Below are 25,296 nucleotides of genomic sequence, written 5' to 3'. Positions count from 1 at the left end.
TTGATATTATATTATATTATTATATTAAATTATATTATATTATATTATATTATATACGTGCTTCATTATATGTGTACTACATGCCTATCTATGTATTGTATGCATATAGCGAACATGTATATAATGAATATACATGACCATATATCCATATACTGCATACATTATACACAAATAAATTATACTGTCCAATTTATTATTGACCACATACAGAATCATCATTGTAATGTAAGACTAAATAAATCGGAAATGTATAAAATATAACAATATCTTAAATAAACCACACATGCAATATCAAATACAATCTTTTATTAATTCAGAATTAAACTTGGAACCACTTATAACAAAACGAAGATCAATCAATCAAACTCTATTGCTTTTCAACGACTGACTAAAATGGAAACTTTGCATTAGGAGAATATAATGTCAAATGAAGTAAGAAATCACCGGTAATTTCGTATATATGACATTACAGGAACACTTAGAGATTCTGATTCACGAGTACTTGAGTCTTTTCTCCATGTTACACGGTAAATATTAAACAGGAGATTCCAGAAACTTGATGTCAAATTCCAAGAATTCCTAGCACTGTAGATTCTATGATCTTTGCATCCTCATGTTGTCAAAAATAGTGGAACTGTCAACCAGAATATGATACAACAAGAGGTATTCTAACATTGACAGTTCCGGGAATTTGACGTCACATTCTAAGAATTCTTTGTATTACCGATTCTAGGATACATGTACACATTTTGTCGAAAATAGCAGAATTGTATTAGGAGAATATGATGCGACAGGAGGTATTTTAATACAAGCAATTCCGGGAATTTGGAGCCAAATTCCAAGAATTTCTGGTATTATGGATTCTGGGATTCATGTACCGTCGTTCTGGCCAAAATGGCAGGTATATATCAGGAGACTATGATATGACAAGAGGTATTCTAACACAGGCAATTCCAGGAATTGGACGTCACATTCCAAGAATTCTTTGCATTATCGATTCTAGGATACATTTTGTCGAAAATAGTGGGATTGTATTAGGAGAATATAATGCGACAGAAGGTATTTTAATACAAGCAATTCCGAAAATTTCCAAGCCTATCTATTATCCATTATCTATTATCTATTATTTGGTACTCGGTGCTATTATAGGAAAATGGATGTAGTATTTGTGAATGGGTTCAGAAATGAAGTAACTGCGCAATCATATAATTTATTTAAATAATTTGAATATCGAAAATACAATATTTAGGAATAAATGGCACAGTTTGTTAGATACCTTTAGAAATTCATTAATTTTACGTTAATAGTTACTTACACTTGTATAATAAATGACAATACTGCTTTATGGTGTAGTTCCTTCGTCTAATGAGATGTATTGTATGTCAGTCGCCACTTCTATGGAAATTCCTTTCCTCCATTTTTCTCCCTTGATTTATGCTGGTTCATATGATCCTGCTTATGGGCTGATGTTTGTTTCTCCTTTTCGTGTAAAACATCTGTGTAAGCAGTCATCGATGACAGGATTCTTTGCTTATAGTTTGTAACAGAAATCACATCAGGATTATATTCTTTTTCAAGGTTAGAAAATTAATTGTGTCATACACGTAAATTTTGAACATAGTATTATAAGGCTTTTACAATTTTAAGTACTGTAGTACAAAAGGAAAGGGAAATAGAAAGAAATAAGCAAGCAGTAAAATAAAGAAAGATGTTAAAAATACAAATATTTAAGTTTTGTATATAAATATGAGAATGTATATAATTTTAATTAAATTACTTTTCTTAGAATGAAAATAAAATAGTAATTTTAACGTGTTTCTTTTTTAATTTAAAAATCCTTCTTTGTATGAGGTTTCAATAAAATGTTACATTAAGGATGTAAGAGAAATATCAATAATAAGGTTAATTAAAATTTTATATATTAGAAACCAGTTAAAGAATTTTATATTTTATTTGTTAATTAAATGTATGTTTACATTATATGCTAATAAATCTTTAAGTGATACTATCTTTGGATGATATCAAGCTAAACTAATTTTATTTATATTAATATTTGGTTATTTAATTATATTATAGTTTAAACATCTAATCAGGGACCCAACTGCTATGTTACTGCCACGAAAGTCTGTGGCTAACTGACGAAAGCATATCGAAAGTGTTTTTATTTCTACCAACTCATTCCCCCTCCACTCTACTTTCTCCCTCTTACCTTCCCATTTTTGTATTTCATACTCCTACTTTAATTATTAGCATGTCCCATCCACTAAAACGAGTATATTTAATATAATAATTTAAGTATATTAGAAAATAATAACTAGTTATTTATTCGATGTATTAGTTTGCTTAAAATGTAATAAAATGTAATATTGTATTCAATTTTGTGTACGAAAGATGTATAATAAAATTTGTAATAATGTAATAAAAATAAAAATAACATTAATGTATTGTGATAAAAATTCATACATTTATTTCTATTTTCATTAAAAATTTTAATACAAGTAAACACACAATTAGCTAATTTAGTAATGGGAAATTCAAATTCTATATTAATTCATTAATGTTCTTATCTAGATTTAAGGAATTTGGAATTTACGTGAAATTATATATTGCAATTAGTTTGAAAGAAACAAAATAGATACAAAGATATATAAGAGACACATTTATATTCATGTTAATGCATATTGTATTAAAGTCTCGAACGGATAGAATATTTAAAAGATTATAATCTTAATGTATAACCTAATTAGTTAAATTCCATCTTGTTCGGTCATATCTAATCATATTCCACTAGTTACAGAAAGCAATTCATTATTTTCTATTGAAACATCGGGAATACTATGAAAACGTAAAGGATAAATAATCAATTATATTCTATAATTTTCTAAAATTCTAGAATATATTTTATATTTTATAATTTTCTAGAATTCTAGAATATATTTTATATTTTATAATTTTCTAGAATTCTAGAATATTCTAGAATATTCTAAAATATATGTTATATATTCTATAATAATTTTATAAAATAGACTTTATCTACGTATTTTGTCCAAAGCTAACATTAAATAAAATAAAAAAGTGCCTTAAACAAATATTTCATCCATTATTAAATTCTTCAACCCTTTACACAAGGTATATTTGTTGAAATCCTTATCCGATCGTGCCACAGATTTCCCCAAAATATCAACATAATTAAAAAAAAGTTCGACATCAAAATTTTGTTATATATAAATTCTCCCCTCCCCCCAAAAAAATAAAAAAGAAAAAAGAAACAGAAAGGGCAAAGTATTAAATATCACCAAGTGAATCAGACTGTTAAAACAAAAAATACCAGAGTATTTCAGTGAAACAAAGAAAAAGAAAAGAATCAAAAAGAACGCATCCAGACTTAGTATTAAATATCGCTTTATTCAATCAGCCCACAATTATGTACAAAAAACGAGTATCTCATATAGCCAACGTCGCCAAAGGGGACGGTCCAATCAATCGTGTGAACCTCACAGCAGAACCTTCTGGATCACCGGTGCCGAATACGCCGAGACGACGACAGGAAGTTCCAAGGAAGCAGAATTCGCGGCCTGTTCTGCAGCATGCTCGATCTTCTCGTTTATGTGAGCAGCAGCGTGCTCTGCCTTAGCCAAAGCCACTTCCGGTGTGTCCACAACGCGTCCATCGGGTCCGAGGGGGGCAGGTGGCACGATCCTGGCCGCGAGAGCAATGGGTTCCAGATTAGTTCCGAGCACAGGCGCCGCGTAAGTGATCAGATCGGCGGATTTGAACGCCTCGTTTGCGAGGGATATTCTCTCGTTCAAGTGGGCTGCTGCGTGTTCAGCCTTCGCCAGAGCTACCTCTGGGGTGTCCACTACACGACCGTCCAGTCCAATGGGCGCACCAGGCACTAACTTCGTGAGAGTCACGGGCGCCGCTAGTGCTGCCCCCGGCGGCGCCAGGAGCAAGCTTGGCCGCGCGAACGCTGCTGCCAACAGAGCGGAGAAAACGATCTGCAATAGAAAATGGGGGAATTGAGTGACCGTACAGGGTGGATCAGACAGTTGATATTCGAAATTTGAGATTTAGGTTTTGGTTGTGAGATTGAGGTGGTATAATAATAAAATAGTTTTCTTTTTAAATATTTTTACGTTGTTTTATATGAAGAGTGCAGGGTAAGGTTTATCTTCCTTATACGTGACGACAAATTTTTTTAGAATGCTCCTTAGAAACATGCTATTAGATGGAAAAATAACCTTAGTAAAATCTGAAATTTATCAGATAATGAGAAGTGAACATTTTTCTAAATTTTTGTACTTCATTTTCTATTGTTGTGAACATATGAAAATTTTTTTAACAAAAGTTACACTATTTGACGAAATAAATGCAAATGCCGAAGAAGAAAGCCTTCTTCTCACAATTTTTTCACAAATTTTGAAATTTCAATATCATGGTTTCTCTTAAATATAATTATACTTTCTTTTTGTATACATTTTCATAGAATCAAAAGTGATACAGACATGCATTATAGTAGTAGACTGCAATGGTGGAAAACCAATTACAAGAAGTCCAATTAATTTCAAATTTTGCATAGGCTGCTTTTTCAACTGATAGCATGAGAAATGCATTTAATCAGATTTTTTGATTCTAAAATTTAATGAATTATGAGAAACTAGTTATTATTTTATTTTGGGGTTAAATGTAGATATAATTTTACAATATCAAAATTGAATTATTAATTGGTTTTGGGATTAAACGTGTTGTACTCAGTTTCGAAAATTTCAAAAATGTTAATTCGATTTTTGGTGTTTCATTAAATTTATTAGATTAATTATTTTTATAAGATTTTAGATCTTCGAATCTAATAACAAAATATTCCCTTTAGTAACAATAAATAAATAATAAATAATATTAGCTTGTTATATGTTTATATACAATAACATGATTTATTATCTGTTCGTGTTTAAATAAGAATTTTGGACTACTTGATTTGCAAATTATGTTTGAGATTTTTTAAATAAGATTTGTGATAATAATGTAATTTATAAGAAGAATAATGACAAATGTTTTATCAATAATTAAAAATGTTTAAAAGACCAACAGGATATCTAAGTAATTAATACTTTGCTAAATGCTAATTAAAGATGCTAAATATTATATTCCAAAATGTTACGTGACTTAGGAAAATCTTACTGAAATTTTATTGCAATGCAAATTAAAATTTTTTCAATATTGAAAACAAAGTTGAAATGCTTGTATTTCACAGTGTAATAAATTTTACGAAATTATGAAATACAAATTCTGTCGATCGTATCTTAAAAGATACATCTTGCAGTTATTTTAAGTATACAATTACATTAATTTTGAATATTTTATTAATTTATGTAATGAATTTCATTGCTTCGATATATTGTCGTTAAAATTGTCAAATTATCAGAGAAATCAAATATATTAGTTTCAAGACTCGACTTCAAAAAATTTGTACTTTCCTAGTAATAAATTAAACGTATTAAAGTTACCATAATCTTGTTGAAATAGGTATACATATATAAAAATGTATATATTCCTCTAAAATCAAAATTATTTAGTCTTCCGTAATTAAAAAATAAAAAAAATTTGTATAATCAAAACAGTGAAATATTGTATATCTAAAATAAAATATGTACGATTTAGAATACTAAGATATGCTACATTCGAACGCCAGAAACTGTATTATTTAACAAATTGAAATATAATAATATACTTAGAAAAATGAAAACTTATGAATTTAATAAGTGCCAAATTAAAACTAACAACTATAAAAGATACTCTATTTCCAAAGCATAGAGATTTTACATTTTATGTATAATAATAATAATATTTTTAATAGATCCAAAATTATATAAATATTACATTTAAAAAAACAAAATATTATTATATAATAGATCGAACTACAATGTTCGTCCAAATAGAAAATTGACTAATCTCATTAATTTTAGCATTTGAAATTGTACAAAGTTTATACCTGCTCACACGAGTTTACAAATTATACCGAATTTAAAAAATAAAAATGAATCAAGCTAAAAATACCAAAGTAGTATTAAAAAATTAAACAATTAACCAATTTCTAAATTTCTAATGTAATTCTCAAATCCCTGCAATTCCTCACACTTCTCAAAGTCCTAATGCAATCCTCTAAACAGCCATCAAACCCATTCTCAAAGCAAACACAGCGTTCATGACAGAGAAAATCCGCGAACGAAGAAAAAGCAGAGGTTCAACGAACGAGAAACACTCACCAGGGTCTTCATCGTGAACAAACGTGGCTCCTTGCGCGCTATCTGAGGTACAGTACTCGCCAAGGTGCCTTGGTCCGGTCTCATGGTGTCCACCTCGTCCCCTGGCCTTTATATAGCACCTGGGAGAAAAGGTTTCGCTCCATGGGGCACGCGTTCATCGATGGGAGAACGCGCGAATGGGAAACGCTATGCCCAATAAAATCCAGCACACCTGACATTGACATTCGGTCGAATCGAGGTCCGTAGAATTCGTCTTTCTTCATTGCTAGATCCTCGATACATTGTCGAATATGCTATCGACATGCCTTTTTCTTTCTCCCTCTTTTTCTTTGTCCCCTTTTTTTCGGTACTCTAGACTTCTTACGCGGCTATTACGAGACCCACAATTTCCTACATCGATGGCCTCGAAGTTTCTCTGATACATCAAAGGAGATTCTGTCTGAGATTTTTAATTGAGTTTTTGTTCATCCGAGAGGAAACTTCGAGGCTCAAGATTTTTATTCGATAGAGTAAGTAAGTGTTCAACGTCTGGGTCGTTCTTTGTGAATGTTTGTAATTTCTGGGTTGGGGCGGTGTGTTAGTGTGCTAAGTCGAAGAGACGTGGAATTTTTGTGTAGTGTGACAGTGGATTACAAGAGCAGGTAACATGAAATTGAGTGATGCAAGGGATTGTAAAAAATGCGTTTCAGTGTCACGTTTCTGCTGGAGGATTGTAGATCATTATGTAAGCCAGTGTGGATGAGTGCTGAGCAAGTTTTAGTTCAGTACTCTCAAAATGCCGACATTTTCGTTGATTGGATAATTTTATAACAATTTTTTGGGAATTGGTTATTTCATTTTGTAATTTTGGAATAATTGGGTGTAATTATTTAGGGACTCGTTTGTTGATTTTTAGTTGAATAAAGGATTTGTTAGTGTTAAATTTGAAATTGGAATTATTTTTTATAAGGAAGCTATAAATTAAACTGCAAATTAAAGTGCATATCGGTTTCGAATGTTAATATTTATGCAGCAATAATATGGTAATACCATGCCAGTGCTATAGTATTACGCTTCAATTATATTATACCATTTGATACCACACTGCTACGTTACACTCTCATTATTGTAATAATATTAATTTACCACTGAAAGCAGTAATTAAGTTGGTATGTATTAATATTGAGGAATATTAATTTTCGAGTAAGAAAGGGGTATATTTTTGTAATGAATAGTAATTCTTCTTGAATATAATTTCGAAGAGGATCTAGAAATTAAACAATGCTGTTCACTTAATAAAAAGAATAATAAAAATAAAGGGAAGGGAGAATATCATAACTCTTCGAGAATAAAAAATAATAAACAAAAATTTAGAATTACATCTATTTTTTATGAGAGAATATCTTTTATATTACTTTAGAACGGCCATTATCTCTTCCAAAGTACTCAAATTATCAACAAAATTTAATTAAAGCCAAATTTTAATTTAAACAAGAAACTTAATATCAGAACCTCCTTATTTAACTTAAGCCTACTCTTAACAACCCATTATGTAGTTTAGACTATTCAAATCATTCACAAAAATTAATTGAAAAGCCTAAGACTAACCTAAGTAAGAAGTAAAAAGAGTAACTATAATCTCAAATTTATACTTAATTTATATCCATAATACCCAAACCATCTGCTTACAAAGAACTGGAATAACTGGAATAAAACCAGAACCTTAAATAAATTCAGAATAAATAAATTTAATATAATTTAAATTATATTATTATGAAAATAAAAATAACACATAAATTTAATATAATTAATAGAAAATGAAAATAAACGTACAAATTAATTTGTCAAAAAAGTGATAAATAAATCTGGAAAAGAGTAAGGAAAGTGAGTACCAAGTTGCTGAACCCACTTACCAGCAGTACTCAAATCTCTCAGTCAATGCCAAAGAAAACACTCGATACCACCCAGTCAGCTGACCCAATCTCAACTCAAAATCTGCATATAGCAACGGAACGTCTCTAAAAAATCGTGCTACGTGATCCAGCCCGCAGTAGTAGGATATCAGGGTAGACCGAGGTGACAAACGCGATCGTTGGCCTTCACTGGCGTCGCCCTCGGTGTTCATGGCCAGGTTAGCGGAGAAATGACAACGGGATCGGGTATCTTCCCGTGCTGGTGAGAGAGCCACGAAAATGGAGAGCCCTCGTAGCGATTTTTCCTCACTTGGCGACGCCCGCAGAAACCGTACTCGTTTTACAGCATGCTTACCTTGCCCCAGGGGAACGGAAACGCGCGTGCTCCGTGCAGGCCATGTCGCGAAAAATCCACCCGGGACCCTCGTTACGTGATCTACTTGGCTTATATCTGATCTACGCCTATAAAAGCTGATCTAGGCCGACGCGTCTCATAGTCTCGAGCGCGTCCAACGATCCCCCGAGCGAGACCACGATCGATCAGCCATCGATTCGTCGACGATCCCTCCTCAGAACAGCTGGTCGGAAGCCTCTGAACACCTAAGCAGCCTCAAACGCCATCGTCATGGGACCAGTAGCCGGTTTGCTGTTTGCAGGCCTGGTCTCCGCGGTCCTGGCCAAGCCGGGAATCCTGTCCGCGCCCCTGATCGCTACTCTGACCCCTGCAGCCCCTGTTGGACTCGACGGCCGGGTACTAGACACGCCGGAAGTGGCTGTTGCCAAGGCAGAACACGCGGCTGCTCATCTGAACGAGAGATTAAAACTGGCTGATGAGGCTGTCAGGTCCTCTGGTGGTTTGCAGACAGTCGTCAAACAGCCTTCACTGGTGGTGGCTGCGCCTCGAGTACTGGTACCTGGCGCACCCCTCGGTCTTGATGGCAGGGTCGTCGACACACCGGAAGTCGCAGTGGCAAAGGCCGCTCATGCTGCTGCACAGGCAAACGAGAGGATTAATCTGGATCACGAGGCAGCCAGGTCCGTCGCTGCGGATCTCGCCAGGTGACTTTCCTTCAGGAAAATCTGGGTCTCTTGGGTTCATAGGGGTGCTTCAATTGCCTCGAAGAGAGGGATATAAGTTTTGTTTCATTCTAGGATATTTTGAAAATTATTTATGATTCAAATTCATTTTAAGAACACGTTGGTTGCTTGAATAAGTCTTACGGGTAAGGTCAAGCTTGGAGTTGACCAATTTTGATAGTAAGAAGTTCAGAGGAAGTATCTCTGCAATTTTTGCAGCGTTTATATTTTCAGAATTACTTTAAACAATTATTTGTACGGTTCATAATTGAATTAAATGTGTCTGAAATAGTCAATAATGCGAATTTTATTTCTCAATTCGACACTTGAACTTCTTACATTTATTACATAAATTCTTCCATCACGTATACCTAATTCGTTTTGAGGGTTAAGCAAACTTTGTTACACAAGTAGTTCAAACCTTCATAGGTCCTTGAAACCATTCATCCCTGCAATTGTCAATTCTCAAATCCTTATACATTCCAAACTAGCCATCCTAAAATACTTCCCTTCGTCCATTTAAATCAATCCTATTAAGTCTGTTACATACCTCAGAACCGTAATCCCCAATTCCATACTATTCTCCCAACCCTTATTCCCAAATATTGTTTACGTTTCCAAACTGCTCCCTCTAAATTAATCTTCATATATCAACTCGAACGAACCCTATTGTTAACCCTGCTCCTCAGTTCCACCTGAACCAACCCTATTAAGACTCCCAATGTCTCGAAACTTCATCCCCCATTTCCTACAAATTCTCAAACTCTATTTCCCAATTTATCTATTCTCAAACCAGTCTGTTACAAGCCCAGTGAATAAAGCTATCACCGATGAATATTCTCGTAAAACCCAAAACTCCACTCTCCAATCCCAGGAACCCGAGCTAAGTACTCAACCTTGCACTTCCAGACCGCTGGTACCTCTGGTGGCCAATGGGATAGTTTCATCAGTGGTCCAAGCAGCGACAGTGGGTCCTGACGGTCGATTGCAGGATACCCCGGAAGTGGCTGCAGCGAAAGCAGCCCACGCTGCTGCTCAGATCAACGAGAGGATCAACCTGGCCAACGAGGCAGCCAGATCATCGGCGACGCTAGTGACTGCCACCCCAACAGTAACGGTTCCCTTGGTGGCTAGCAACGCCGTGGTGGTTCCTGGGGCACCCATCGGTCCGGACGGTAGGGTGCAGGACACACCGGAAGTGGCTGTGGCGAAGGCCGCCCATGCGACTGCCCACCTAAACGAGAAACTGACCCTGGCCACCGAGGCAGCCAAGTCTGCCGACGTTCTTACTGTCGCTGGCCCTGCACTCGCCTACGGACGTCTCGTCTATTAACAACTGACCGTGAACCAAGAGAACACAGGACCATTCGTGAATAATTAGCTGATAAGTAGTTGCTCGTAACGAGAGAACATGGGAACATGGACGGGGATGACTTCCGCTGTTCTCTGGGCAGAGCAACTTCTTTCTTCTTCTTAGGATACAATTGGCTGGCTTTGTCTTATCGTTTGATTATATCACACGGAAGCGTTAGGCTATGGAAATTGAAGCAAATCACTCGTCTTGGCCGTTGCTTTTTATTTTTCGTGATCTTTTTATGTTGACACTTTTGGGCGGGGTGATGAGGTTGTCGAAACTGCCATATGGGGATAAATGATGTTTGTATACTGGTTTAATAAAGACAATTTCGAAGAAGCCTTGGGTTATTCCATGTTTTCATCGTCCCTGAAACGTGACCTAATGCTTTTTTTCTTTAATTTGCTCCGTTTTTGAATATTTCAGAAACGAGTTTTTGTAGATACTACCTTTTGACCTTGGTACTTAACCGGGCTAATGATGACAAATGCGAGTATAGTTGTCAATAGTAATTTTGCAAAAAAAACGGTAAATAATGTTAATTGGAATTAGAGGAATAATAGAGTAACGATAATAATAATGGAAAAAGTAAAGATAATGATAAATAATAAAATAAACTAGTAAATGAGTACAAGGTAGTGATAATAAATAATAAATAAATTATCAAGTTATATTAATGTGTCACAGGAAAAGTAAAAACCTGGTATCAAATCTCTTATATTTTACGAAATAAAAATTTGAACAAATAAAATCATCACCACATTTAAAAGAAAAAGGAATTAATATATCAGATCATTTTTCAAAAAAGAAAAATTATCTAATCATGCATTCGTTGCAATAAATTGAAGTTTTTATAGTACAATTGAAAAAAATTTAACGAAGGATCGAGAATGCAATGATACTTATTGCGAAATTGTCATATCTAAATGTAATAATGAGCAATAATTAAACCACCAGCCAAAAAATAGATATTACGTTTCAACTGTCAATAAATTCGCGATCTGTCCGACAAAAAATTCCGGCATCTAGTTTCATTCGGACACGATAGACGAGGGGATTCGATACATATTAATGTCACGGCGATTTTGTAGCAGAATGTGCACGTCGCGTCAGGATCGATTGCATCGAATTTGGGTCGAGGATAGTATGCAAATGGCCAGACTGACGATTATAGAGACGCGTGCACAGGTGTAATGGTGTGGAGACACGGACTTCCTATAAAGTGACTGTACATACAACACTGAATTACCTAATTATTGCAGTGGAACACCTATTGGAAGAAATTAAGCTTTGTTTCACAAACATTTGTGATTTGACTTCAAAATTTTTTGGAAAGCCTTCTGAATATAGTAATGATGAAATCATTCTGTAGTTACAGTTTGAATACAGTAGAAACGGAACACTTAAGAATTTTATAAAAATATAAAAATTACAATATTTTTTATTTTTGCTTTTTGGAAATATTGTACGAGAGAAGTTGTGAATTATGAACTTAGTAATTTTATAAATATAAAATTACTTTTTATTAAATTTATTAGAGTGAAAATAATAAATATCGTACTTCTGAAATGTGCAAATTAATAAAGATTCGTTTGTTTCTTAATTTATTGTATTAAAAATAAAGAATATTGTATGTAAGAAGTTATAGGTGAAAATTTTACAGATTTTGTAAAGACAAAATTACTGTTTTTAATTTATTACAGCAAAAGTAGGAGAAATTATATTTGTAAAATATGCAAATTTTGAAGTGATTTTTTAGGTTAAAACTGATATTAATTTTTTTAAATTTTATCTATTAATTTTATAATTATACTTTTTTGTATTATTTTTAACATTAAAATTTGTATTATTAGCATTTATAATATTTTTAGAAAATTAGTGATTTATTTGTGTACCTAATTGTATAATTATTTTTATTTTTAAGTCTTTTTGTATTTGTTTTTTTTTCTTCCCTCCACACAATTTTTATCAACTTTTCTGATTTATCCTCATTCTTTAAATAAAAATACCTTCTAATTAAATAATTATTTCACCAATGTTACAATATTTTTTACGTATTCTGCATTCCTGTCTTCGATTTAATTTTCTACATTACAATGAAAATGTTTTCATTCGTATTTTCCAGTCATTACAAAACTGAATGTTGGTCCCGATACTGCACTTATTACTGCAAAACATGTTTCTGATGCGTGCATAAAATAAACCATTTAATAAATGGTACAGATAATGAACGTCGTTTCGCTAAAGGAATCATCCGTGACCACTAATGATATGCAATCAGTGCGGTTTTGCGATATATTAACACCAAATTGCTACTCTTTGTCAATGACACTACTGTGCACTTTATAGTTCCATTAACTTTTTTCCTCGAGACGCTAACGACAAAGCTTATTAGCCGGATGTTGCTTTTTGCGGACATATAAAAGGAAATTTATGATACAATGTTTTGTAAAAAACATTTGAAAAGAAATATTCTCCATTTAGTTTCGACGTTGCATAAAATAGGATATATTAAGACATCTCCATAGTACTTTTACATTGTTTACTTAATTCTAAGAAATTTTTAAATAATATTCCACTTTTGCTGACTTAAAAGTACCAAAGATTATACTATTTTACAATTTTTGAGTTTATGCATTAAAAAAAATGTTGCAAAGATAAAAAGTTATTTTTATTCTGTAATATTTCGAATTTATTATTTTTAATTTGTTTATATTTGCTATGTTTTATTGTAAAATCCTATTGAAATGATAAAGGAATATACTTTATTGCTAGTATTTTTCAGAATTTTCCTAAAATTCAATTATCAAATATTCTACTCGTATAAAAATTACATAATTAATTATATTATAATATTACAAGTTACTAATAATATAATTGAAGTTCAATTTCAATCAAAAGTGATCGATATAATTATTTACAAATTTCCCAGTTTAAAAAGTTAAATAATTAAAATAGTCACAAATTACAAAAATTACGATATTTAATTATCAATTAATTACATAACCAGATACCATGTAAAATCCACTTTAAACAACCCCTAATGAATCTTAAACGAATCTCAAATAATCTAAAACCTAATACAATTTATGAACTTCCTATTTCAGAGAAAATTGGACGTCACAAGTTACTAGAATGACATTTCATTACCAACTAACTATATGGCTAACTATCAGTTCATGTCCACTTCAAATCTCCTCTAACGAACCTCATAGGATCAAACATCCAAGCTTCTTGTGCCTCCATTACCCGAGTCACTTAGCGCCATCTTCTCCCTCGCGCCGTCTCCTAACCTCAAACACGCGTACCCACAATGCCTCTCAAGAAGAATTTCAATCCAGCCGTTCAATATCACTCTCTCTTTTATGCTTACCTCTACAAAGCCTCGATACTTCCTCTAAAAGTCTCCTAAATTCTTCTCCAACGTACCCACGTGCACATTCCTCGAGCTAGGACTGTAATAAAAATTCCTCATCCATAGATTACCGTGGAAAATGGCGTCGATAGGAGATCCCTCTCGCGCACACGCGGATCTTCGATTCAGGACGACCCTGAAGAGCGGACATATTAGGGCATAGCACGATGTTCAGGTTTCGAATAGTGGAAAAAAGCTTTAGCGAAAATGTTCGAGAGCCGGATTCCAAACCATGGAGTCCTTGAGGACAGGCGTGACCAGTTTCGTGCTTCTCCGATACTTGCGTTTCCGCGACCAGTCGAACCCTTGAGGCTCGCTTGTTTTCTATATAAAGTGGCCAATGCATGCGAGGAGACGAAAGAATATCGAATCGAATCGCCATGAGGAACGTATACGTAAGGAAGAAGCGGGACTGCGTGGGTGACCGGGATGGAGCTGTTTCGCTTCCTATGGGCGTAGATAGATATGGGTGAAGTGGTCTGGTTTCATGGGGATGGGGCAGTGCTTCTCAAGCTTCGAGTGGTTGGGCTCAGTGTCTCGTCGAGTGAATTTCATTAGGATTCCTGATGCGCTGGATTCTTCTGTGCAGGATCTGGGTGTACTTTTCGAGTGTGCTGTTAGTTTCGTTTCGGGAGGTTTACGAGACAGGAATGTTTGAATTCTTTGTGATTTTTCATGTTTATATTTTCTGTTCCTTTTATGTCGTAACATGGTGGTTCCTTCGTGGATTAAAATTTTATTTGAACGTACAAACTTGTATAGTTTGTAATTATATAAACATTATTGTAACATTTATAGTACTTCGTTTTTGTATAATTTTTGTTTAGTTTCCTTGGTTTTGTATTCAACAATTTTTTCTTTATTGGATAGTCTTATGTGAATTTCTTGATTTTGTACTTAGAATTTATTTAATATATCTCTCATTTTTGTGATATTGTTCGTGAGATCATTTTTTATTTAATATTCTTAGATTTGTATTTCAAGTTTGTATGTGATATACGAGTTGCTGAATTAATTAATGCTTATTGTGTTATTATAATTTTTTAGTGAATTCTTTCGGTTTGGGATTTACAAATTTGTTTATGATGGAAACCATGGTATTAATTGTAATATTTTCCTTGTGGAGTATTTTTATTCAATATTCTGGGTCCCTGTAATTAAAACTTTACTTGTGACAGATAATATAGAAATTTCAGACATATATATTTATTTATATCTGAAAGTATTGATGAATCTTCGATCTTGTTTGAAGAGGATAAAATTGTGGTCTTATTTTTCATATTTTAATTTGAGAAGCTTATTTCATGTATTATGGATACAGAAAACTATATTAGTATAATTTAGTCAATTTGTTTTAGTTTTCTTGATTTTATTATAAACGTTTGAATTGAACAAATAGGAATTCTTTGAAATTTTATAATTGCTTTGTTATTTAATATAAACAATGTATTATAATATATATTATATTATTTATGCATATTACATATATAAATTCATAACATAATTTCATTCTGATTTAAGATTCATTGATACAATAATTAGTATTACTAACAATCGTTAAATAAATAACAAATTTATATAATGTTAATTAATACCAAAATTCATTGCACCTTTATTTCATGATTTTAAAAACATAACTCGCTTCAAAGCCTTCTTTACACTAACTCCAATTTCGCATACTCATATTTCTCCAAACTTGTTCTCTAACTCCTTTTTAATAATATTCCCATCCAAACTTAAAATTCCAAATATTCTTCGAAGCGCGAGAAGCAAAATCCTCAACACTCATTTCTATTTTCAGAATCAATTTTACAATCAAAAATTTTCTTTCATAGATAAAATCTGGTTATTAAAAAACTATCAGAATGTTTGAATAATTATTTTCAGATCCTTCTGTTCTCCTGTTGTCTCGTCTCTGCAGACCTGGTCACTTCTCCGTACTTAGCCTACCAAGATAGTTATGGACAGTACAGTTTTGGCTACAGTGCACCAGGTTCTGCGAGATCGGAAATCAGAACGTTGAATGGCGAAACACGTGGTATTTACAGTTACGTTGATGACGCAGGTGTTATTCAGACTACTCAATACATTGCTGACGATAAAAATGGCTTCCGGGTAGCGGCCACAAATCTACCCCAGGCGCCACTTCCGGTAAGAATAAGAAGCAGTATAAAAGATTCAGTGTAGACAATCTATTATTACCCAATATTATTTAATTTCTTGTTACTCAACCTATATACTAATAATTATTCAATATTACCAAGTTATGTCATTCGTTATTTATTATTATAATATAAATACTATTTTATTACTACTACTTCAGATCAAATTTCATTAAACAAAATAATATATTTATTCGTGACATTTGTTTATATCGTCTTGCAATAATTTTGGAATTTGAATCAAGTTTTTTTAACCTCTTTTACAATCATTTTACAGTATTTTCCTTAAATTTTCTTAGCAACTTATTTATCAGCAAGAAAATTTGCCAACTATAGTTGCGGCTCGAATAAATCCCCTTCAAAAGGTCGTTGTAACAAAAGAAGAAGGAAAAGTAGGGGAAAAGAATATATTTTTGCAGGGACCCCAGCCATTAGAGAAGAAGGTAACAAATAATAAAAATCAATTGCAAATGATGGAACAGAATAAATTTTTTTAAAGTTCCTTAAGAATATAGAACAAAAGATGAAAAAGAAAATTCAGAGAAACAAAAGTTTAATTTTATTTCTGATATAATTTAATTATTATTACTATCATACTGTGAGAAAATTCATAAAAACTATTGGAAAATGTTATAATTGACATACATAATTTTTGATAAATTATTTGAATATTATATAATTTTAATAATTTTAATATTGTTGAACTTGCATTTCAATAGATTAAATTGAAGTTAAAAGATTGTACAAATTTTAGTTCTTTATTTTAATTATTATTCCATGATTCCAAGATGTATAGTATTGTAAATATTCTTTGAATTTTATTTTAATTTATTTATAAAAATAAACCAGTACTTGAAATAATCTAATACAAATTGTATGGCTTAGCTGAATTATTATACTATCATGATAAAAACATATTTATAAATAATCATATTATTTTTAATGAATTAGGTGGAACTTGGATTACAATTGCCGCAGAATAAGACTTCTGAGGCTACTAAATCATCCAGCGGCCAAATTATACCTGAATCAATCTTAAACTCCAGGGTACCTATATTTAGAATTTCTCAAGACAAAATAGTCATTGATCCATACCTTATACAAAGGCCAATAAAAATTCAAGGTAAATATTTCGCACTCCTTTTACTAGCAAATTTCTTTGCTATAACTTGCATTATTAGTATTATGCTATTAACACTACAATTTTCAGTTCTGTAATATATTATGGATAATGTATATTACGAAATATATAATTCGAAAGGTTACTTAAATTAATTGCAAGGAATTAACCATGAAATATATCGGTGAATATAAAGTTTAGAATTATGTAATAAAAATAGCATAAATGAAAGGAAGGTGTAAAGAACTAAAGCAATTTAATTTTATTGATCTATTTTTTTTATAAAAACAATTATTTGAAACATGATGCATATATATGTATATTTTTTCCTCTTTCTTTTTTTTTCATTGCAATGAATAAATTAACCATTTTGTGGAGAACGAAGTTTCAGAAATAAACAGTGAAAACGATCCAATTAATATTTTTCCCCACAAAGGAATTTTGAAATGTTACTGGCGTATAATGAAAAGAGTTATAATTCTTGTTGAAGGTCGTTCTGTTTGCGTAACCAATCGTGTTCTAAGTTCACTTCACCATCTTGAAGTTCATTATCACAACCCATATCTTGTTCAATTAACGATTTTTCGCAATATCCTTCTTCCATATTGTCAACAAATAAATTCATTTTCTTAAAAAAACACTTACACTATAGATATTTATAGTTCTGTCAAAGAACTAATTTAATTATAATATTAAATATAATACTAAATATATAATACATTTGTAGAAAAATTAATGACAGTTAATAACATATGGAAATTTCGATATTAATATTAATAAGATATTGTTTAGAAAATAATAGATACAGATACTAGAATTGAAGCAAGTGAAAGGTGATAATGTATAACAAAGTGAACTTACTAAATTACTCGAGTGTCAAAGGAACACTGTCCTTTCGCGACCATGGTCGAAACAGAATTGAGGAATGTGCATTCACCAGGTATTATGTGTCACAAAAACTCGTTATCGACAAGTCATTCTATTCTATTCACTAGGCGAGGTGGAAATGACTAACCTTGAACGTGAAACAAATAGTATGGCAGTACTATAACCTTATGCAACAGGATTGTTGACTTAATGAGGCGAATTTTTTCGTGAATTTATTATTTGACAAATTAGAATTTCAAATTAAGATTATACTTTCAGGATGTAAGAATTCAGGTATAACGGTTTGGAACGTACTGCTACCGATAATTGCAAGAAGAAAATAATATATGAGTGTACTGAAATTTGTAAATAGAAAATGCTGCTACATGCAATGGGTAATCTCGAAACGATATATTTGAATATTTTGAAAAGTTACTTCGAAATTTAATTTCAACCTAATTTTCAATTTAAAACGAAAAATCAAATCTTAAATTTAAAATTGAGAATTGCAATATTTGCAGAGGTTAAAAAATGGGATTAAAGATTTTAATATTTATACAAGTTAAATTTGTATATTAAACATGTCAGTATTTTCCAAAAATAACAAATTATAATATGTACCTATAAAAGATAGTTTTTGAAATAAAGTGTTTCAACATTTGCACAACTTAAATTCCAAAGTTATAAGTTTCAGTATGCACAAAAGTTAAATTCGTAAATTGGAAATTTTAATACGTGTAAAAATAAAATTTTTAAATTTAAATTTGTTATATTCACGTTGAATAAGTTATCAAATAAAACATTTCAATATTTCTAAGTTAAATTTCGACATTAGAAACCTTGTTGTTCGTAAATATAAAATTTCCGAATTAAGAATTGTTGTATATATTTGAATTAAAGTCCTAAATTTAGAATTTCACTATTCACACGAATTAAATTTCCGAATTAAAAATTTCAATTTCTGCAATAACTAAAACCCGCATTAAAAATTCCAATATTTGCGGTATTGAAATTCACAAACTTTACATTTAAAAATTTACAGGAACTGTATTTTCAAATTTTCCAATTAAAGACAAAAACTTTTTTTCACAGATTCTTCTCTCACACCAGCGGACACTACTTTACAAACTAACCAAGAATCCAAGAAAAACAGCGAACAGGTTAACACAAAAGAGTCACCTGCACCCTTGAAAGAACAACCGAAACCCGAAGGACAAGATAAACCAGCGGATTTATCCAAAGAAGTAATTACTCCTGTTGACATTGTACCTCTAAATACTCCTCTCATTAAGTATGCTCATATCCCCACTCTTCATTACATTGTTTATAAGAATGCATAATTTTACCTCGTGCTATTAAATTTTATATTTCTCATATTCTGATTAAGGTATTGTATCTTAATTCTTTAACTGTTAATAAAGCATTTGAAATAAAAAGGTAACTGCTAACAATTATGATTTATATCCTATAAATTTTCAATTAATTTAAAATATTGAGAACATATTAAATTATTTACCAAGAAAATTTTGTTAAAAGAAATACTTTTTTTTTTAAATATTTCGAAATATTTCCCAGTGATTGATCCATTAATTAATTAATAATTGGATAAATTAATCTACAAATGAATATTAAATAAAGAGTAATTATCGTTTTATGGTCAGAATTGAATCAAAAGTCTAACAAATTTTAACTTTCTCTCTAATATGTAATATTTCATAGAATATTTATAATAAAATACTTTTCTTTATTTACGTAAGTAAATAATTTTTAAGATGAGAATGAGCCCTCCAACATTTGTACTTTTCACGTAATACTTCATTTGAGACAAAAATCGTGCCTTTTTAAAAGAAACACATTTTTCGAAAACTGAGAGTGATGAAGCAATTTTGATTATGGATTGGTGTTCAGGAAACTCTATAAGACTTACCCGATGGAATTTACAGACTAAATTCGTGTTGAGCAGAGTAATTAATATGCACAAATATGCATTCTAAATAAATACTAATTAAAAAATAATTGTCTGCCTATAATAAATTCAAAAGCACTTGCAAATACCAAATTACATTTTCTTTTACTGTAAGAAAATTTAATCCAGCAATAGGTTAGATATACTATTAAAAATATCGAATATATTTTATTTCAAGAAGATTCGATATTATCTACTTTCATCCTTCTCAATTGGAACCCTCAGTACTAAAAACCCTCAATTTAAAAAATTTGTTTCTTATTTATCAATACTCTGTACAAGATACACAAAGATGCACAGTAAGACAGAAAGAAAGAACAATCGACGCGTTCTTGTACATTTGTCAATTTATTTTTATTCTTCTTTACAAAATAATGCCGGCTGCTCACGACGCATATAATTCATGTCAATAATTAATATCGATCGAAAATTAACTCTAACATCTCCGTTCGTCCTCTTCGTCGTCGCCATCGTCGGTTCCCATAGAAAATCACGCTTTCAAAAAACAGCTGAATCGCCTTAATACAACGAAATCATCGTCATTCCCTCGTACGCTATTCTGATGAAACTTAAACTATCTTAAAGGCCATCGTTAATTAACAATACACTCAGCGTTACCCCCACCATAGAGGAGGTTTACGATAAAACCTATATTTACATATGCCAACTGAAAAGATGATATAGCAATGGAAATTTTCCAATCGGCTTGCAAACACAAGATAACGAAAAATCTTCTTGGATAGCTACAAACACTTCTTCTCTTAACAATTACGCGTTGCATAATGCAATTTTGCAGCTTCTCGTTGGCTATGGGATTGTCTTTCAAAGAGAAATAAAATTTAAAAAAGACAGAATGAAAAATAATGGGATTTTATGCAATATGTTCCTTTAAAAAACATGACAGAGAATGAAGTTGGAATGGAAAGATGCTGGGACTATCTGAGAAGCACAGAACAACCCTTTTTGATGCAATGTATACCATCGATTTAAGAATTAATTATTCGAAAAAATAAATTAGTTTTATTCGTTATTCCATTGTATGTTATTATTTCGTGAATTGAATTTAAATGAGTATCAAGTGTTAATGGAATATGAGAAGAAGGGTTGTACTGAATTTTCATTCCCCAATAATAACTTCGATTAATACTGAAGACATTGTCAAACACGATCGATGGATCTCGATTCTTAATTACCTCGACTCTACAGTATAACCAAGTCTTAATTGCCATTTATTATAATGATTGTAATGATTAATTCGACGATAATCAGAGGCGTAAGGTCAACGTCGACATCAGTAATAACGAGGGTTAATCTCTCGATCAGATAATCGATAAAAGGGAATTAATTATTAACATAAAATTTATCGCTAATAATCGTAATGGTAATGATAATAATGTAATTAATTAAATGATGCAAATGTCCCCTGTGTCACTTGTTTTTCGCACCCCACCGTTGCCATAATCGCAATACGTCAACATCCCCTTATACATATAATATAAATCTAAATATTAATATATATATTTTCATATATATATTTATATATTTATAATATTCATATTTATATATAACATATTCGTCCTAAAACTGCACGCTCTCACGTGCGATTAAATCTGATTAGAGGTTTTTTAAACACCACCTCCCTCACCCTCCACTTTCCATCCCTTTCTTCTCTGATTCTACTATTCTGCTGTTTTGTTGCTTTTACCTCGAATTCCATCGAACATCGAATTGATAACCAAGAAGAGCATTTCATTTTGTATAATTCATTCGAATCAAGAAGACTGAATAATTTAACAAAGCTAAAAAATTAATTTCAATCTTGATATGTAGTGAACGAGTAATACTTATTCCTTGAGTTTTAGTAGCTTTGTTAAGTTATCTCTTAAGTACCTCGTATTTTCCGTTTTTAATAATGACAGCAATTTTTCTGCATTTATAATTACTATATTTGTATCCAAGTATTAATTTAGAATTAAATCAAATCTTTTTTATCTTATTATTAACTCTTTGCACTCAACAAACGAATTTTTTAAATAAAATATTATAACGTTGGAATCATTTATTTCATTGACATGAGATTTTGCTAAAAATTTAATTAAACACATATTTTTGTCAAATTTTATGTTCACATAATTTTGTTCTGAATAATTACCAGTCATTTCTTCATCCCCTCTTAGAGTGATCATTAGAGTCTTTTGTTAGATTCAAAATGTACCTAAAACGAGGATACTAGAGTGCAAAGTGTTGATCCATATATATATTTTTTAATAAAAAAATTTGAGGTTTTACTGTAGAATTATTATTATTTAATTCGTTTGGATGTTCGATAGAATTAGAGCCATGACATCGTTTTGCTGTCATGTTTCCTTCAAAGGGCTGGCAAATGAACGAGATCGGAGGATGAAAGAAATACTGCTGGATTGAGGAGCATTTTACTCAATGTCCTCCCCTCAAATGGCGCACAGCTCTAGATTTTTCAACTAATTTTACAACGTACTCGACAGTTTGATATATTGATGCTTCGACAACTTCTCCCATTTTTATTCTCGGGTTCGAGCTTTCACTGTGAGCTACCCCTATCGCTTTTCCCTCCTCTCCCTTCCCCTCTGTCCCTCTCTTTCATTGTTTTAGTAACGTGGGCGGTATCCTCTTGAAATGTCAACGAAAGAATTTACACTGAGCCACTTTTCGTTCGCTTGTTCATAGATCGATGATCGAAGCCTCGGCGATCTATCGATCAGATTGGAACATCTCTTAGAAATTTTAGGTGATACAGAAATCGTGGAATTATAAAGATTTTTTACGTATTTTTAACATCGATTTGAAAGAAGAGAATTGGAGAAATATAAAAATCGTAGGTAAAAAATTTTTAGCAACTTTTCGTCCTATTTTTTCTTAGGATTTTTGAGACTCCATTTTTACTATTCAAAATCGAATTTAAAAAATCTGTAATTTCTCTCCTTATTTAGTTACTTATTTTTCTTGACTATTTTTGAACTTTAATTTGTCAGTGATAATTAAGAATAATTCTTTTCTCTAATGTAAATTTAACAATTTCCAATGAAAAATTGGAATATTTATTGTTGACAATGTCAGAATATTTTTCTTAAAATTTTTAAAAATAATTACTTGAAAATAATGCATAACGAACAAAAATTTCTCTTGAAATTATTAATAATAGTTTTCTCAGATAAATATTTTCGACATAACTTCAAGAATAATTTGTCGTGAGAAATTGGAAATATTGTTAAGAGTTAAAAGCAAGACACTTCATCGCGCTTTAATGACTTAATTTCTCTTAAGTACTGTATTGAGTGAGTGAAGTGAGTATCTCTGTTCGAAAAGTGGCTCGACAAATATTTATACGGTTCCTCTTTAATTTTTAATTACACGCTAATAATTCGCGAAACTACGTCGATTTATCTTAGCGACGATAAAACATTATACAACGTTTCTTATTAATCTTTTTTTTTTATCCTCATATAATATATATGTATATGTTCCAATGTGTCATGTGTCTCTCGTGTATGCATGTATCTGTGTGTGCACGAGTATACTCAGCTCTTCGACTGTGTTGTTTAATGTAATACTTCGAATAAAAATTGTATAGTTTACGACATCTGTCTTCCTTTTTGTTCCTGATACTTGAAATTCTTATTCGAGCTATGATACATTATCATAATTACGTACGAATAAATTACTAGATAATTAAAAACATGGGAAAAATTTAGAAGCAAAAGAGAAATATCAAATTTAAATTAAAAGTAGAAATTTTAATAAAAAGGAAAAAAAAAGAAAAGTAACAGAAATAAAAATGCTGTAACTATAGTTATACATGCATAATGTTCGATTAATCAATATACTAATTTCTGATAAAATTAACAATTTCGTATTTTAATATTTGCGATATAAGTATGTACGTTTGATAGCATAATTTTTCATATTTTCATAAATTATTACTTTTAAATGACTTTCGAATTACACTGTCCCACCCTTTTATTAAATTTTCCCAATAAAATATTTTTATTTTAAATTTCACAAAAATTATTTTCTCAGAATTTAATTTTAAGTGATTCTAAATAATATGTAAATAATCTTTTGCCGGATCTCAAGACCAGTAATTGAATAAATGCACCATGCATCGATTAAGTATTTCTAATGTCAAATTACCCAGTGGTTCCTCATTGACGTACGATACTTATCGAAGAAACATCATTTTTCTAGAAGAACGTCCAGCATTGACTCTCGTGGCTGATTGGCGTCGTTAATCGTATATCTACACAATACTGTTGCGAGTATCGAATAATCTTACGTCGACTAATTAGCATCAGCGACAGTTGTCCGACATTACACGATAAATTACGGGCAATTGACTTTTATGTCCCTATATTATAGTGTTCAGACGCACGTCTCGACGAGACGAGTTTCGATATAGAAATAGAACGAACATTCTCTCTTTCTTCGTCGGCATTCACGCTACAGCATCATTTTCTTGGCAAGATACGAGTCTTTCTCGAGATCTAAATTGTCATATGTAATCACTTTTCATTCTCTGTACACTCATGTTGGGAGAAATTTCTACAAGAAAATTGGGAAATTTTTTCTTCTTCCAAAATTTTCGCGGAACGTGTAACCAGTTTTTGATTGTGAAAATGAACTATGTGTGTCTCTCTATGGGGGCAACGATGCACAAACTTAGTTTCAAACTGGTTTCGAAATTTACCTTTCGAACCTTTAAATTGGCAAATATATAAAATATATCAGACAGAACATTTGCAATTATATCAGAAATTTAATTCAAGATAAGAAATTTGCAATTAAAAAAAATTGCAGAATAAATGAAAAATGTAATCTCTTGAAAATGATATTATATTATATAATTATATTCAATTATATTATATATTGCAATTATATTTGAATATTCCATTTGTAATTTCAATAATCTTTTTATCTTATCTATTTAGCATTGATGTTCATCAGTGTACTTAATTTCGTTCATTCCTGTTTATGTTATATATTATGTGTTATGTTCGTATGAAGTTTATGTATCGTTGCCAGAAAGAACATTAATAACATCTCTAATAGAGAATAGGGAAATTCATAGATCTCACGATTACTAAATTCATGCAGAATTTTGCAACTTGCCCTTACTATTATTAAAATACCAATAACAGTGCATT

The 25,296-nt window shown here is 31.4% G+C and overlaps 3 protein-coding genes across 3 annotated transcripts; 2 read left to right on the top strand and 1 right to left on the bottom strand.

The window, feature by feature from the left end:
* Positions 1-3,494: 3,494 nt before the first annotated feature.
* LOC108548281 (cuticle protein 18.7) lies at positions 3,495-6,275 on the bottom strand. Its single transcript, XM_017901135.1, has 2 exons — positions 6,264-6,275; positions 3,495-3,998 (listed from the first exon to the last, which is right to left on the bottom strand). The coding sequence occupies exons 1-2, from the start codon at positions 6,273-6,275 to the stop codon at positions 3,495-3,497; spliced, it is 516 nt and encodes a 171-aa protein (XP_017756624.1).
* A 2,389-nt stretch (positions 6,276-8,664) lies between these two features.
* On the top strand, positions 8,665-10,840 carry LOC108548278 (cuticle protein 18.7). The gene is made up of 2 exons (XM_017901132.1): positions 8,665-9,214; positions 10,142-10,840. Exons 1-2 carry the CDS (start codon positions 8,781-8,783, stop codon positions 10,563-10,565), a joined length of 858 nt encoding a protein of 285 aa, XP_017756621.1. The 5' UTR covers positions 8,665-8,780; the 3' UTR covers positions 10,566-10,840.
* A 3,541-nt stretch (positions 10,841-14,381) lies between these two features.
* Positions 14,382-19,490, top strand: LOC108548266 (uncharacterized). The gene is made up of 5 exons (XM_017901119.1): positions 14,382-14,396; positions 15,889-16,152; positions 16,463-16,606; positions 17,115-17,286; positions 19,243-19,490. Exons 1-5 carry the CDS (start codon positions 14,382-14,384, stop codon positions 19,488-19,490), a joined length of 843 nt encoding a protein of 280 aa, XP_017756608.1.
* The last annotated feature ends 5,806 nt before the right edge of the window (positions 19,491-25,296 follow it).

Source organism: Eufriesea mexicana, unplaced genomic scaffold (genome assembly GCF_001483705.2).
Source record: "Eufriesea mexicana isolate 0111107269 unplaced genomic scaffold, ASM148370v2 scaffold1482, whole genome shotgun sequence".
NCBI lineage: Eukaryota > Metazoa > Arthropoda > Insecta > Hymenoptera > Apidae > Eufriesea > Eufriesea mexicana.
The sequence above is the reverse complement of the archived record's forward strand: the minus strand, read 5'-3'. Positions and strand labels throughout refer to the sequence as shown.